Raw genomic sequence first — 17,091 nt, forward strand, 5'->3', positions numbered from 1 at the left:
GTTGTGCTACTGTAACTGCCTCAGAACCTTCCTGTGATAACATGCGTTTATCATTTTTTAACTTATGATTGACTATTACTACTTACTGCTAAAGGATTTCAGAGGAAGATTTTAGTCCCGGCCCAAATAGCTAGGGAACAGTAAGAGGAATAATAATTACAATGACAGCCTCACCACGCCTTCAATTCCTGGGTGCTGGGCTCAGTAGCTGTCTAGAGTCCTCTGGGGCAGATAGATTTTAGTGGCTGAGCATAATGTTTTTGTGTTGTTAGTCCGCTGGAGGCTGGGCCCCATGTGTGACCTGGGCATATTTGGGACATTGTCACAGGCCTCCTTGTGTGGCCTGTGCAGAAGGTTCCTGTAGGAGCCAGCTTAGGACAGGCTGGAGGCCAGGTGGTGGCCTGAGGAAGGTAAGTCTCACAGTGAGGACAGCGGGGGAGTACTGCTGCCACCAGGGAAGGGGTCTTGGCGGGCCCAGCCAGGGTGACGGCAGAGAATTGGGAAGAGAGGTGTGTTGAAATAGGCATTTTTGAGGAAAACCTGACAAGACTAGTTGTAAACCACAAAGAATAAGCAACCATTAAAACTGCACACATGGTTTTCAGCTGAGGTGAAAAAATTTGTGGGAGGGGGACGTTAGAGGCCCTGCTCCCCACCTTCCAGGATGAGTGTGAGGCAGGCTAGAAAGAGACCAGGGTGCTGAGTTCCAGGGAAGCCTCATCCCCAATCCCCTCAGGAGCCTGCTGAAGCACCCCTTCCCACCAGCCCGATAACGCTTGTGGAAACCATGGCAGGGCAGCTTGGGCGCCAGCGGATTTCATGCCCTGTCCTTCTTGCAGTGGTCCATCTTCCTCCTTTCTAGGAGTGTCCCTTAGAGAGGGCTGGGGTGATGCCTGTCTTTGTCATGTCCCAGAGGCACCCCAGAAGCTGACGAAGCTGTACTTTTCCTTCCCAGCAAGAGGGCTTTGCCATCTATTCTGAGTACTGCAACAACCACCCGGGCGCCTGCCTAGAGCTCGCCAACCTTATGAAGCAGGGCAAGTACAGACATTTCTTCGAAGCCTGCCGCCTGCTGCAGCAGATGATTGACATCGCCATCGACGGGTTCCTGCTCACACCAGTGCAGAAGATCTGCAAATACCCGCTGCAGCTGGCCGAGCTACTAAAGTATACCACACAGGAACACGGGTAAGGGGCACAGGTGAGGGCACTGCTGCTGTTACCTGTAGGCAGCTCTTAACCCCAAGCAGTGATACGTGGGCTTCAGTGTCAGCCTTAACACTTTGGGAGCTCCATGGGAGAAGTTTTCAGATTGTTTAGAATGTGTGCAATTAACTATTGAAATAGAGTGACTGGAGAGCCTCCAGAATATCCACTCCTAGAGCTATGAAGACACAGGGGTCATTCATGAGCTGTGCCACGAGTGCATGGCGGCTTTTGTTGTATTGTTATGTTGCTTACCTGTATTTTGTAAACATGCCTTTGAGTACTCAGTAGTTAGTAAAGACTGTTTCTGAGGGAAACAGACCAGTGTGAATGGAAAGCCATAACTCTCGTTCTCCCCTGTACCCATGAGGTTGATGCATAGCAACTTGGCTCAGAGCAGGGTTCTTTATGGCAGAAACATTACTTAATAGTGGCTTACCTAAAGTTACTTGTTGTTAAGCAATCTCTACTTAGCAACATAGAAGGGGTGAGGGCACACACAAGCTTGAACTGTAAAAGGGTGTGGATTGTCAGGGGTGCGAACCCATATGGGGCGGCTGAGACCAGGGCACTGGGCGCCTGCCGGGCCCTGAGCCGTTCCCTACCCAGTGGGGTGCCGACCCTCTGGTCTTCTCCCTGTTCCCTCCTGCTGGGAGCACAGGGCTTCCTTCCATGCTTACCTGAATGCTGCATCTCCCTTCGAGCTTCCTTGGTGCCTGACTAAGCTCTTCTTGTTACTCAGACTTCTGTTGTTTGAATCTCAGCTTCTCCTGAACAACAAGCAACAAAATACACACTCTGTCTTTATTATCTGCCTTGGTTGTTTCTGGATTCTTCTCACGCCCTTGTTCCCTAGCCATATGATCTCTTCTGGGGGAGCCAAAAGTTATCGTTTGTTGCCTTAATAGCCAACCATCATTTCGTGCATGCACAGAAGCCTTTGTGTGGTTATACATTAGGCATATCACCCATTCAGCATTGGAATATGCATGCCCATTTTCCATGCCATGGGAAAATGTCATCACAGCACAGCCCAGCTGTTTGGTACCTCAAGGTAGCAGTGCTTGGCTAATTCTGAGTTCTCACCTGGCCAGCAGGGACAGGATAGTCATAGGGCAACTGCTATGTGCCAGGCTCCAAGCCAGGCTACCCAGGGGCACAAGGGTCTAGGCTAAAGCTGACTCTTTTAGATGACAATCGAAACAGGGTCCATGCCCCTGACACAAAGTCTTTAACTGCACCTGCAGCTCTGGAGAGGGTCATCTCAAAGGGTCCTAATGAGAAGAGGAAGAGGGAAGGGATTGTACCAGGAGGAAATTTCTATGGCAAACCACAACAGTTCTGGGTTTCAGCAGCTAAATATCTCTCTGCAGGGAGTGGAGAGTGAATCATTATTCTTTTGTCCTCTCTGCCTCTGAACTCCTGTGGAGAGACAGACTTAAAAAAGGAAACTTCTGGCTGGGTGCCATGGCTCACATCTGTAATCCCACCACTTTGGGAGGCCAAGGCGGGTGGATCACCTGAGGTCAGGAGTTTGAGACCAGCCTGGCCAACATGGTGAAATCCCGTCTCTACTAAAATGCAAAAATTAGCTGGGCGTGGTGGCAGGTGCCTATAATCCTAGCTAATCGGGAGGCTGAGGCACGAGAATCGCTTGAATCCAGGAGGCGGAGGTTGCAATGAGCCGATATCGCACCATTGCACTCCAGCCTGGGCGACAGAGTGAGACTTTGTCTCAAAAAAAAAAAAAAAAAAAAAAAAAAAAAAGAAGGTGGGGGTATGGGGGGAGCCTTCTTACAATTAGATTGGAAAGTAAAGAATAAGAGCAGGTCACTGAACAATAGACACTAGATATGGGTGTTAGCTAAAGAGTTAGGACTAAAGGAATTAGAAAAAGGAGTTCATTGAGATAGATAAAAGAAGACAGAGCTATATATTTTTTTCTTTTTCTGATGGAGAAATCAGAAAAGTTCAGTGGGAAAAAAAACAGGGAAGTCAAGAGAGCCACACAAAATTGAAGAAAAAAATTGTAGTTGTAAATGCCTTCTACGGATTTTCAAAGACGTTTTTAAGAAAATGTCTTGATGGCATGATGAGGAGCCAGAGCCAAAGACAATTAATAAGAAAATTAAGAAGCAAAGACTTCTCGAAAGACGTGGGCAGGCAGCTTAGTACATTCTGAGATGGGAAAGCTGGGTCCAGAAGTCCACACCTCAGTCTTCAGTAGTTGATTTTCTTCCTTTAAGGGCATTTTTCACCAAGAACATTTGTAGATTTTGGTTTTTTCAAAATAAAAATTAGTCGACATGACAGAAAGTCCATTTCCTTGTCTTAAGTAAAACAAAGCAAAAATTCTTTTAAAAAAACCATTACAATTTAGTTTTGTCCAGAAAAACTTATTTTGCGACCCTTTCTTCATTGCTGGAGGCCTCTTTGGGGGCTCTGTGCCCATTATTTTGGCAGCCCCTGGTGTCATTCTTGCTCCTGCTCTCTGCCCCACTTCTGAGTGTGAATGGGCCTCTCTAGAGACGGCAGGGTCTCCTTGGTGGGCAGTGTCTGGGGACTTCCCAGGAGCTGGGATGAATTGTGTTTGGTAAATAGACAATAGAATCTGCTTTCAAGGCTTTCCCATGGCTGCGCAGGAGGATTCTAATTCATTCCGGCTGTGATGGAGTGGCCCTGTCTGTCCTGTAAGTTGCCATGAGAAAGCAGAAAATATAGCTCATTAGCTGGATGGTTGGTCTCCGTGGCCCCACATTATCAACGCTGAGCAAAACCTGAATGGGAAGCTTGCAGATACTGGACATGCTCTGTGCTAGCCTGTGTGTAGATTAAAACTGTAGTTTCTGCTTTTCCGGTGCCTACAGTTTTAGTGGGCTTGGGAGCGGGGACCTCCTGGGGAGAACATTTTAGCTTGACGTGACTGTGGTGGACGGAAAGCACCAGAAAGGAAGATCTGTTGGTGAGGCGAATGCCATACTAGCATTTCCGTAACTCACCACTTCAGGTGCCTGTCCTCTCCTGTCCTTTCCCGAACAGCATAAAAGATGAAGACTCAGAGCAAATAGTCACTCTTGAAAATGGTTAGTGATTTTTAAAGTACTTTATATAGCAAGAGTGGTTATATGAGAATCAGAGCCATAATAAAGACTGTTCTTTCTGTATTAATGAAAGTCACCCATTGTCACCGTGACTAAAACGTATTTATTTGTGGCATTTACTGTCATTCATTGTGATTTCTGGGAAATGAGTGAAAACATTTTTATTCCAAAGAATTCTGAATTGCACTGGGTCAGCTCCCTTAACCTGTGCAGACTGTAGTCTATTCACAGGGGGACAAGAAAAAGGGAAACAGCGGCTATGATGTAAATGTCACTTTGTCTAGAGCATTTGTATACGAAGAAGCACCCCAGTGGATTATTTTGCCAGTCCTCATTTGTAAGGTGCATGTTATGTGTTTAAAATTAACCTCCCATCTTGCAGTGATTACAGCAACATAAAGGCAGCATATGAAGCCATGAAGAATGTGGCCTGTCTGATCAATGAGCGCAAGCGCAAGCTGGAGAGCATCGACAAGATAGCTCGCTGGCAGGTGTCCATCGTGGGCTGGGAGGTAAGTGGGAAGCACCCCGCATGATCCCATGCCACTCGCCCCTCCTGCACCTTTGATCTGGTGCAGATGCACTTTAATATCCTATGGTCAATATCTTATATTCTTGGCTTTAATGGTATATATACCATTAATGGTAAATGTATTTTGAGGCATATTGTTGAATTTAACAGTCAACTACTTTATACCCCACCCCCATAAGAAATAAAATCTGAAGAGTATCTGCAGTTAATTTATTGCTGAGCCTCTGTCTCTCCTCGTAGAGGGAGTTCCATGGGAACAGTAGAGGGCATTTCAGTTGCAGCCGCATTTCAGTTGCAGCCACATAACATAGTAGTAGAAGTATGGGGGACTCTAGAGTCCCTGCCCACATGTGAATCCTGTATGATCTGGCCAAGATTAACTTTTTTATCTTATAAATTGGGGAGGAAAATATTACCTACCTCATAGGCTACCTTGAGCATTTTATAAAACAGTACAGGCCAGGCACAGTGGCTCACACCTGTAATCCCAGCACTTCTTTGGGAGGCCAAAGTGTGAGAATCACTTGAGCCCAGGAGCTTGAGACTAGTCTGGGCAACATGGCAAGACCCCATCGCTACAAAAAGTAAAAAAAAATCAGCCAGGCATGGTGGCATACACATGTATTCCTGGCTACTCGGGAGGCTGAGTTGAAAGGATCACTTGAGCTTAGGAGGTTGAGGCTGCAGTGAGCCGTGATCGTGCCACTGCACTCTAGTCTCGGTGACAGAGCAAGACTCTGTCTCAAAAAAAAAAAAAAAAAAGGAAAGAGTACAAATGCAATGCCTGTAATAATGGTCCAACAAATTTTCTCTCTCTCTCTCTCTGTATTTATAAAAACAGTGACAATAGCTAGCACCTGTATGTGTTTACCACATGTCTGAATGGCACAGATCTGAGCCATTTGTACATATATGAACTCATTTAATCCTCTACACCATCCTATGAAGTAAGCACTATTATTATACCCATTTAGCAGATGGGAAAACTGAAGCACAGAAAGGTTAAATAACTTGCCCAAGACCACACAGCTCAAAAGTAGCAGAGCTGGATTCAAACCCAAGCAGGCACCCTGGCTTCAAAGTCCATGCTGGTGATCACTGTGCTCTACTGCCATTAAATTAAGAACAACAAGCAGATGCCATTCAGATTGTTTTTAGACCAAGCTACATTGAGTTTACATCTATTAATTGGTCAGAACTCACTCTCCCAGAGGACTGAGAAAGTTTGGAGCAAGAAGTTAGGTTTTTAACTGAAGTAGGCTATAGGTGGTGAAAATTGGAGAGAAACACGTACATTTCAAGGGCCTTACAGACTTCTGGAGTTGGGGCAGGATCTCAGAGAACACTGAGTCCAACTCTCTTATTTCGTAAGTGAAGAATCTAGGGCACAAAATTGCTCTGAGCAAATAAATAGAAGAACTATTTTGGAGTCAGGCTCTTTTGCCTCCAGAAAATATTGTGTATGACTGGGATTAAGGGAGAATCAAATCTTATTTAACAAAGGCCAGTGTCATACCACATACCATAAAGTAACATTGGATTAGATTCAACCTAATGTTGTTAAAGTGTGTTTTTCTTTTTGATTTTGGACACTCACATTTAGGGGATAACTTGTCAGAAGTTAATTTCTTGCTGACAATTTATCGTCTGGCCTTTTGTTTCTATGACCCTAAACAAGTTGCAATTCCAGGGAGCTGCCATGTACTGAACACAAATAATGTCAGGTCCATAATCACGATACTGTGTCCCCTACATGAATGCTTTCTTACATATAAGCCTGCGTGCTCTCACTCTTGGAGGCTCCATTTGGGTCAGCTGCTGTTTCAGATCTTGACTGGGTTCCATTAATTCAGCATGCGTCTTACCAGCGGCTTCAGGCAAGGAAGACCCCTCAGCTAACACAGAGGCACTGTCACATTTTTCTAGTGAGTAGGAAGAAAAAAGAAAAGGAAGAAATTTCAGGCACCAGGAGACCAATAAATCCAGGTTTATTAACAAATAACCTTTGAGGCCCTGCCCACCTGTGAATGGGGACAGGTGGTAGGCAGCCTCAGGTACCTGGAAAGTCTGAGAAAGATTCTATGTTAGGAGTCTCTTCCACATCCTAACACCTGAAAAGGAATCCAAACTGGGAGTTTGTTTGTTTTTTGTTTGTTTGTTGTTGTTGTTGATTGTTTTTTAGAGAGAAGGGTCTTGCTCTTCCCCTCAGGCTGGAGTATACTGGCGTGATCACCACTCACTACAGCCTCAAATTCCTGGGATCAGGGGATCCTCCTGCCTCAGCCTCCTAAGTAGCTAGGACTACAGGTGTGTGCCACCATGCCTGGCTAATTTTTTAAATTTTATGTGTAGATGGGGTCTTGCTATTTTGCCCAGGCTGGTCTCAAACTCCTGGCCTCAGTGATCCTCCCACCCTGACTTCTTAAGTAGCTAGGACTACAACTCTGCTAGAATTGGAAGATCTTAAGATGTGTTTTTCATCCTTCCAGGGACTGGATATCTTAGACCGAAGCTCAGAATTGATTCATTCTGGGGAACTGACCAAAATCACTAAGCAAGGCAAAAGCCAGCAGCGGACATTCTTCCTGTTTGACCACCAGCTGGTGTCCTGCAAGAAGGACCTGCTGCGCAGGGACATGCTGTACTACAAGGGCCGGCTGGACATGGATGACATGGAGGTTGTGGACCTGGGGGATGGGCGCGACAAGGACTGCAACCTCAGCGTGAAAAATGCCTTCAAGCTCGTCAGTAGGACCACAGACGAGGTTTATTTGTTTTGTGCCAAAAAGCAAGAAGACAAGGCAAGGTGGCTGCAGGCCTGTGCAGATGAAAGGAGGCGGGTGCAGGAGGACAAGGAGATGGGTGAGCAGCCCTTGGCCCTGCAGGCACCTTTGCCTCTGCTTGCTGTAATAGCTTCATTCTCCACTCCCATGGGCCTGCTCTGCCCAGCATTCTTCCTCAGAGCTGAATCCCACCATGGGGAAAAGACAAGGGATCTGCAAACCCTAAATACTTCTGAATGTACTTACAAGACAGACCATGTCAAATGTAGTTACTACAGGCAACATTTATTCAGTATTTACCTTGTGCCAGACATTCTGTGGCCCATTCATAGAGATTGTCTCATTGAATCCCTATGAAGTGGTTACTTATTGTACCCAATTTACAGATGAGAAAATTGAGGCTTATGGAACTGGCCCACTCTTGCACTGTGGCCACATAACATTTAAATCCAGCACTTTGGATGCCACATGCGGGGTATGAAGAATAAATAATAAAACCAGTTCAGTGTGACCCCAGAGATGGAACCCCACTATGGTGACCATCACCCAGGCTATCAGAAGTATCACGTGATTCTGGAGGCCTCCCCTGTGGCTGTGCCTGTGCAATACCTTCAGTGTGCCTCACTGCCACAGTTGATCCACAGCCAGCAGCCTGCCCTCATGCTTCCCATCTCTCCCTATGAAACTCAGGATGCCGCATCATCCATTGCAGTTAAGGCGATGGTCCTTCACACCCAGTGTTACATTTGTACTTCTTTGGTTTGTCTTCCCAGCTTCTGCTGACCTGGAGGTGCAGTGTGGCCCCTGAGACAGAAGCTGCCATGCCTGGCATTAATGATGGCAGCCCCCACAGTCTCTGAGCCTCTATTTCATTGCCTCCCAAGCTCTTTAGGGTTTTGAGCACAGTCTGTTGAATGGAAGTCAGGGTGCCACAGTGAAGGATATTCATCTTTGCAGCCCAAGTGAGCCCAGCCCTCAAAAGTCGTGGTCCAGGATGGAGGGGAGCCAGCATACACCCCTCCCCATCCTTGCCCACTGCCATGAGGACAGCAGGACTAAAAACCAGGAGGTGCTTTTTCTGTCCTCCCCAGCCACTGGCTCTAAGCTTGGCTATAGAATTTTGTCTCACCCACAGGAGGTTTTGTGAGATTCTGCAGTAGAGTTGGAGGGATTTACAAGTTGGGCAGGCTAAAACGGAAGCAGGGATCGCCTTGGAAACACTCAATGGGTGAACACTGGCCTGGACTTGGGCCACTCCAAGATACAGAGCTCCCCACATCACAGGCAGCCCCTTACACCAAGTGTCGGGGTGTCCTTTACACTAAGAGGAAATCTGATTCCCAGCAACAGCCATAGATTATTGGTGCAGACTCTGGGGCCCCATTGGAATAGGGCTAATCATGCTCGTGCCCAGAATTCATTTGAAGATGACAGTTACTAAAATGCAAAATGACAGAGCCACAAAATCTTAGTTTTACTCGTCATATGACGTTGTCTAGTGCAGGCCCTGAAGTCATCTGTAAGTCAGAGTGTTTGGATTCCCGAAGATGGCACTATTTAGTGGGGGCATCCTACACGCTTTCAACGGTGTCTCTCAATAGAAAGGAAAGGAGGGGCCTGATGTGGTGCCCTTTGCCGTGTAATGCTCCCCATGGTCAGTGCTCAGAGACGCAAGTGCATGACTGAGGCACTCCTGAGCCAGTAAGTCTGTGAACTGGCACGTGTGGGATAAAAGTGGATGCATTCCTTGCCTCGAATATCTTGGCAGCCCTCGTGCTTGATGCATGTGTGTGGGTAGATGCTTCAGGTAGCAGATCAGAGAGAATGGACGCGGAGGGCCTTGGAGGCAGGGACAGCCCAGTGGCCAGTGTATAGAGCCTGAGCCCGATGTCAGGACAGCCTGGGACAGATGTTGGGCATATGAAGGAATCAGGGCCAGGGGAGCAGAGTGGACAGAGGTAGAGAGGGAGCCTCGGGAGCGAGCCAGGCAGTGCAAGTTAGCAGACGCAGGGCCTGGGGCAGCTCTGCCAAGCTGGAGCGAGGACCTGCCTACAGGAGGAAGGCTTCCCGCGGGAGAAGGCAGGGCCCCAGCACCCAGCCCTGGCCATTCAGCTCTGTCCTTCCTTCTCCTTCCCCACATCCTGCGAAGCCAAGGGTTGCCTCATCTTGTCTTTCCAGTGACTCTTGTTTCACCCAGTTCACACGCTGCACACATACCCTGTCACTGTGCCACTGGACTTCACGGTGAGGGAATGCTCAGGGCACACGCTGCGCACAGCTGGGGTACAGAATCCGGTACCTGCTCCTCACGTGGTACCTTTGTTCAGGGTGGAGCTGCTAACGTGCAAAGCTCTCATAGCGTATGGGTGAACACTCCCTGGGACCCTTTGCTCTGTCCTCTCCTTCTGGGGCCTCATCCTTTAGGTTATAATTGGGATGACCCTGTGTGAACATTTGCCCGGGAGTGTCGGGCTTCACACAGGCATTCCGCATTCTCATGAGCACCACCCCATTTCACTCTCCAAACTGTCCGGGTTTGCAGGACAATCACATGGCCACCTTGGTGATAATCCTTGTGACTTCCCCTTTTCTGATCTTCAACCTGTCCGGGTTCTTTGAGGATTAAGGTTCTTTGTCTCAGGTTATGGTGATGACCTCAGTGCTGATATGGGCTGTGATGCAAGTTTTGTTCTGAAACATGTCCACGTGTTCTGAATGTATCTCACATTTATTTCTAAATGCAGGAATGGAAATTTCAGAAAACCAGAAGAAACTTGCCATGTTAAATGCTCAAAAGGCAGGACATGGAAAGTCAAAAGGTAAGTTAATGGAGAAGGCTTTGTCCCCTTAATGCTTATCAGTATTCTCCTGAAAGTGGGGAGCATACCCCAAGTTGTCAGCCTGTGACCAGCTTGGAGCAAGGAGAACAGTAGAAGTTAGAACTCAAGGGCAGGTCCAGAACAGGGGGCAGGTGAAGGTGGCCTGTGTTTGGTTTTGAATGTGCGTCAGTGTTTGCTTCCATTGGAATATGGGCATAGGAAACCTTCAGAGGTGCTGCCGGAGGGTGGTGGACCTCCTTGCCTGCCTGGGGCCCCTCTGCTCCCCTCCCCCAAGTGCTGATGGTGTTAGCCACCAGGTCACGCACATCCCCAGTCTGAGGCAAACCAAGGACTCTTGCATCTTTTAGGCATGAGAGGACAAAATCTCAAACCCCAAACTGCTTGTCACCTATAGGCTGGATATAGTCTAGTTTAAGTAAGAAAAAGATGTAAAGGTTCGGTACATCAGGCAAGGAGTTAGACAAAAAAAGACACATGAGCTGATTTAGGGCGGTGATTCCCTAATCTCCATGCACATTAGAATTCCCCGGGGAAGCTGTTCAAAAATGCTGATGCCCAGGCCACATATCCAGGGGCTCTGATGCACTAAGATTTGTCCACAACTGCTGGTAATGCGGATGATCTGGCCCAACAGGAATTCAGTAATAGGGATTTTTTCCCCAAAAAATATGCACTGCATTCTTAGAAACTTTATTCCAGTCATCTTTCTACTTTAAAAGGGATTTACCCTATGAAATGTACCTCTTTTGGTATTTTCCTGACTGCAAATGCAAAAACAAGGACCAGTGAATCCCAGGACTGCAATAGACCACTGACCTTTAGTCAGTGAAGAACTGATTCCCCAGACCACACTTAGCACTCCCCTGCTTTCTCCATGCAAATGCAGAATTTCTTTTCCCCACTAAGTTACAAATATCTTTAAGGCAGAAAAACCCATGTTATTAATTTTTTTAAATCTCCACTTCTAATGTCAGATGACTAGTAAATCAATTTATTAGAATACATTGTTTTCTGTCCATATCTTCTGCGAGTCACTCACCCAGCAGCCAGGCTCCTCAAGAACGGAAGGACTGCTGACGTTCACAGGTGGCCACCGGGTGGGACGCTGTGCCTGGGTTATCTGATTTCTTCCTTCCTGCCACCTGGGGAGATAGGGAGAGCCTTCTGGCAGGCCAGGGGCAGGGGCGGGTTCTGAACCAAGGCCTTCCTGCTTTCAGGGCCCACCCTCTTCGTGCCATGCTTACTTACACAGTTACCTTTTGATCTAATCGCTAATTTTAATAAACCTTCTACATTGCCTCTGCACAGATTAAAAATACCTATGCTGGTGAGGTTTTAATTAGAGTGATTAGATATTGGGGGCACAGTTCTAAGCACTTTACTTCTATTAATTCATTTAATTCTCATAGCAACCCCATAGGTACTGTAATCCCCATTTTAGGGACTGGGGAACCAAGGCGTAGAAAAATCAAGTAATTTCCCCAGTAATCCCAGCTGATAAATGGCACAGAAGAATTTGGGCCGAGGCAGCATGAGCTCCAGACTTGCGTTTAGAGCATTTTATTGCTACTCACCTTGACTGTCAGTCTAGCTCAGATTCTGCCACTTCCCGCTGTGTGTCCTGGCATTCAGTTTCTTTCCCTGTCAAGTTGTTGTCATGATACCCTCCTCGGAGGCTTTTTGGGACAGTTTAGTGAGAGAGACTGTGTCAGGCTCCACACGGAGTACCTGAACATAACAAGTGTAGCTACTGGACCTTCTTTTTGGTTAATGTGAATAAGAATTAGCTCTCTACAAAAAAATATAAAAATTAGCTGGGCGTGGTGGCACACACCTGTAGGTCCAGCTACTTAGGAGGCTGAGGTAGGAGGATCGCTTGAGCCTGGGAGGTAGAGATTGCAGTGATCCAAGATCACACCACTGCACTCCAGCCTGGGCGACAGTGAGACCCTGTCTCAAAAAAAAAAAAAAAAAAAAAAAAAAGAATTAGCTGAGAACTTGGACTTGGAGTCTCCGCATTTTAATTTTTTTCCTTTCTGGTTAACAAGTGACCCTCAGTCCCTGTTCCATCTCTCTCCCCTCCCGAGTCAGGCTACAACAGGTGCCCCGTGGCCCCACCGCACCAGGGCCTGCACCCCATCCACCAGCGCCACATCACTATGCCCACAAGCGTCCCCCAGCAGCAGGTCTTTGGCCTGGCGGAACCCAAGAGGAAGCCCTCGCTCTTCTGGCATACCTTCAACAGGCTCACCCCCTTCCGGAAATAATGAAAACAGGAGGCTGTGCTTCCATGGAGCTGGGTGTCAAGAGAAGAACTGTCTTTGTTTCTTGTGTGCTTCAATCCAGGGAAAGTTTCTTGGACCCAGTGATAAAAACTTCCTTTTAGGGATCAGTGAAGGAGGGAAGGTCTTGGAATCACCTTCAGTCTTTGGAGACCCAGCTGCCTTTGTGGAAGGGAGGAGACGGTCATGACACAAAGCTTCATCCTACACAGAAACACCCGTGACCCGCTATGAGATGGCCCAGATGTGGGACCCAGTACCATGCTCTAAAGCGAGTGATTAGGCAGCAGCTGAAGCCACCCCTGCTGATGATGAGCAAGTGCCTGCTGCAGGTCCAAACACAGCATCCAGGGCTTTGCAGTTCCTGAGGAGTGATGAGGTTAGGGGATCACTGCATTTGATTTTCAAGGATGTCGTCAAGACAGCGTTGACACAATGCTGCACATGTCTGGTCACACTTAGAAATTGAGCTCTTACTCTCTTCTGTAATTCTGGGGGACCTACAGCTGCCATGGAGCTGACCACAGTGTTCCCTGGCATCGTCTGTGTCCACACAGATGCTAACTGGTAGTGCAGTGGTCATCCTGCAAGGTTCCTCTTCCTGCAAGCAAAGTGGAGAGAAACAAGATGCATCTGTCACCTTCATCGCGGTCCTCAGTGCAGAGTAACTTAACGCATCCTCAAGAATCCACTGCTTTTCAGGCAAGGAGGGAGAAATCCTACTGCACACTGGCTTTGTCCCGGAGTCGGGTTCCCTCCTGCCTGCACGCCTTGAGTAACTCCGGGCAGAAATCACATCTTGCCCACATGCTGTAACCTAAGAAACTGCTATGCAAGGCTGGGTGCTGTGGCTCATGCCTGTAATCCCAGCACTTTGGGAAGCCAAGGCAGGTGGATCACCTGAGGTCAGGAGTTCGAGACCAGCCTGGCCAACATGGCAAAACCCAGTCTCTACTAATAATACAAAAATTAGCTGGGCATGGTGGGGCATGCCTGTAATCCCAGCTACTGGGGAGGCTGAGGTAGGAGAATCTTTTGAACCTGGGAAGCGGAGGTTGCAGTGAGCTGAGATTGCACGACTGCACTCCAGCCTGGGGGATAGAGCGAGACTGTCTCCAAAAACAAAAGCCATTCAAACAACTGTTTGCAATATAAAAGGCTCATTTACTCTAATATTTATGATACAGTGAATATGAAAATGCACTGGTCAGAAGGCACTCTCAGAGAGCCGCACTGCTCCTGACATTGTCCTTACCAATGAAATCACAAAGACAGGCAAAGCAGTCCTGCTTCTTGTAAATCAGAAGCTGCCTTTATCACATAAAGCCAAACAGGGCATAACCATGTCACGTGAGCATGTCATCAGGCTTCTGAGGACTTGTTCTTTATAAAAGAGACCTTCACAAAATATCTTGGCTCAGAGATAGCAGTCTTTATTAACAAAGGCCACATAGGCTGACACCTGCAGATAATCATCTCCTTTTCTTTGTCTATGTTGTACATTTTCATGATATAACTTTTAACTATGTCTAGAGAAGGCAGGCTCTGCAAGAGAAATGCCCTTTCAACCCACTCAGTGCCCTGGACAGGAGATACTGTGTTAAACTGTTAATGGATATCTATTTGAGAAGCTCATTTTTGTATGCGATCCCTGCAAAGTTTTTTTTTTCTAACAGGCCCATGTTTGAGAATAAACAAGTCTGTGATGTCAGAGACAAAGGTGTATTCTTCAGTCTGCAGGTGTGTGGCACCTCCATTCTCCCCTGCAGCCCCCCACATCCAGAGCCGTTCCTGAGGGTGACATCATGCATCAAGAAAACATAACCTTAGTCCTCTCAGGTGGACCCTTGGAACATTCTGTGACAGCTGATGTCCGTTCTGAGCCACCTTGGCACGCGTGCTTGTAGGCAGCATTGCTAAGGGTTCAGGTGCCCCATGGCTGACAGCCCCTGAGTTGCTTCTGTGGACCATCATGCTGCCCGGCGTGTCCCGAGACAGAAGTTGCTGCAGGAAGGAGCTTCTGGAGAGGTCCTGTGGCGTGTGGGGGTGTGTGTGTGTATGTTTCCTTCTTGAAAAGACATTCCAATTTTAGTTGTGTTCATAGAACTGACCTTTCTACTAACAAAATACAATGATATATTTTGGAAACTACTTAATATGCTTTTCCTGCACACCTTAGCAATAACTGTAGGGGTCTCTGCTAGAGTTGTTTGTATGTACAGCAATTTTGAACAAATTGTTTTAAATGTAATATAAGAGAATTAGTTTAAGGAAGTAAAGAGAATCATTTGCTTATGTTACATTTTCAGTGAGGATTCAGTTTAAGAGTCATTCTTAGGACATCCATTTCCTAATATTTATTCATGGGTAATGAAGAAATGGTTTGCATTTTGTGGCCAGTCCTAATTTATTTTCCAGCTGAGCCCTAACTTCCGGTTCCCACCTACCTCCACGGACTTCCTAACAGAGACTTATGAATACCAGGACGTGTTTTTGTTAAGTCAGGTTCAATTCGTTGCCCCAGTCAGTTTTATACAGTGTGAGGGTCACTCGATTAAAGATCTCTCCTAGGTGGATCCTACTTGGATGTTCAGGTGATTTTGAAAACTGCTAACATTTTTAAAAGGCTAGAACATCCTTTGACTTCTTGAAAATCTGCATGTCTGGCTTGGGTTTTATTACCACATGCCTGAGTTCTTCAAGAATGGAAGGCTCAAGTATTCTCATTTTCCATTTGCCAAACTTCCTTCCTGATTTGAGTCACATGTGTTCCACCTGGAAAGAAAGGGAACAGAGAGCCTCCTCCATGGACAGTGTATGAATTTCATTGGGAATCTTGCTGTCTCCAGCCTGTATGCCTTTCTCTCTTTTTAACCTTACATTACATAATATTATAGATGGGCCAAAAAAAAGAAAAGATGACTAACATTTTGATGAATTTCACCTATTCCATTCTTCACGTTTCAGAATCTGTCGACTTTGTTAGAAGACAGTTGAAGTAGCCTTGGGTCAAAAGCAACCTTTTCAATTGTGATCATACCTAAAACATATAAAAACCCTGCAGTAGATTAAAAGCAGTTATAAAATCATAAAATTGAATGTTTGCAGAATCCTGGAGCAGTGGATTTCTTTTTCTTTGGCCTGCAGACTAGAAAGAGGGCAGCAGTAGTATGCTGGAGCTTCCCTGGGATACCAGCCACATGGTTTCTTTTCATTAGATCTGATTTTTGTTTCCCACTGTAGATCTGATTTTGTAGTTGAAAACATTTCACCACCATCAAACACTATTTCTGAATATTGTGCCCTTTTATACCTAGCCTAGATGAAAACCGATGCCATTCTTATTCAGAAAATCCCCCCATCCTACATGACTGTTATCTAGACATAAAGCAAAGTGCATTTAATTCAAGATTTGGTACACAATATAACTATTTTGTAAAAGCCAGCTGAACCAGCATTTTATCAGGTGGAAATCTCTGCAGGCCAAATTGCTGATATTCCTTCATGCAAATCAACTTGGTGTCTCAGTCAAAATAGAACAGCATAACTACCTGGAGTTAGGGGGAGTATTTCTGCACTATTACTTGTCAGGGAGAGAAGAAACTTAGAATTGTCCCTCAAAGGACTGTCAAGAAGTATGAATAAATGTCCTTTCACCAGCTCACAGGCCAGAAATGGAGGACCCAAGTCAACTAGGTGAAACTACTAGCAGACCCAGCTTTCCCATAATAACCTAATCTGCAAATCATTCTATTAAAGTCTTATTGTTTTCAGGATGCAATGAAAGTGGATTTCAAAAGACTTTGGAAAAATAAGTGGAACATGACTGATCTTGAAAAAAAAAAAAGCAAAAGCTTAAATATTTGATACAAGTTTACTTAGCTACAACATACTTTACATTGTTGCCTTTAGTTATCTCACAGGCACTGACATTTTATATTTAGAAAATACCTTGAATCTTTCTAATCTTTTTTTGTAAATATTAGTGTCCATTCTGTATGACTCCCTAACCTACTCTGCAAGGCTTTGGGCAATGTTTTAGCTCATTAACTTCAAGATGATGTGTCATCTGTATAGGTCAAAGAATGGGACTTCTGAACTGAGGAATTTGCTGTTGACAGCCAAAGTATAGTGTACAAGATTATGTAACTTGATATGTATTTTTGTTGAAGTTTTTTGTAAAAAAAAAAAAATTATTTACAATGTTATTTGAATGATTTTTTAAATGCTGTGAATCTATATTTGTTGTTTTGTATATTAAAATTCATTTGCCAAACTCGTTCTGATGATGCATTTGAGTAGCAGCCTTTAAAAGGAGGAAGTGGAGAGCTGGGTGCGGGGGCTTCT

General features: G+C 46.0%; 1 protein-coding gene across 8 annotated transcripts in view; it reads left to right on the forward strand.

Moving 5' to 3' along the window:
• Positions 1–17,020, forward strand: part of SPATA13 (spermatogenesis associated 13) — a 327,713-nt gene extending 310,693 nt beyond the window's left edge. For all 8 annotated transcript variants that reach the window (XM_054445913.2, XM_054445914.2, XM_063650617.1 and 5 more), the window contains 5 exons: positions 956–1,188; positions 4,690–4,819; positions 7,329–7,701; positions 10,367–10,441; positions 12,554–17,020. In XM_054445913.2, the coding sequence (XP_054301888.2) occupies positions 956–1,188; positions 4,690–4,819; positions 7,329–7,701; positions 10,367–10,441; positions 12,554–12,729 (987 nt within the window). In that variant the 3' untranslated portion in view covers positions 12,730–17,020. The remainder of the gene's footprint in view (positions 1–955; positions 1,189–4,689; positions 4,820–7,328; positions 7,702–10,366; positions 10,442–12,553) is intronic.
• The last annotated feature ends 71 nt before the right edge of the window (positions 17,021–17,091 follow it).

The sequence above is a fragment of the Pongo pygmaeus genome, chromosome 14 (assembly GCF_028885625.2).
Source record: "Pongo pygmaeus isolate AG05252 chromosome 14, NHGRI_mPonPyg2-v2.0_pri, whole genome shotgun sequence".
Lineage (NCBI taxonomy): Eukaryota > Metazoa > Chordata > Mammalia > Primates > Hominidae > Pongo > Pongo pygmaeus.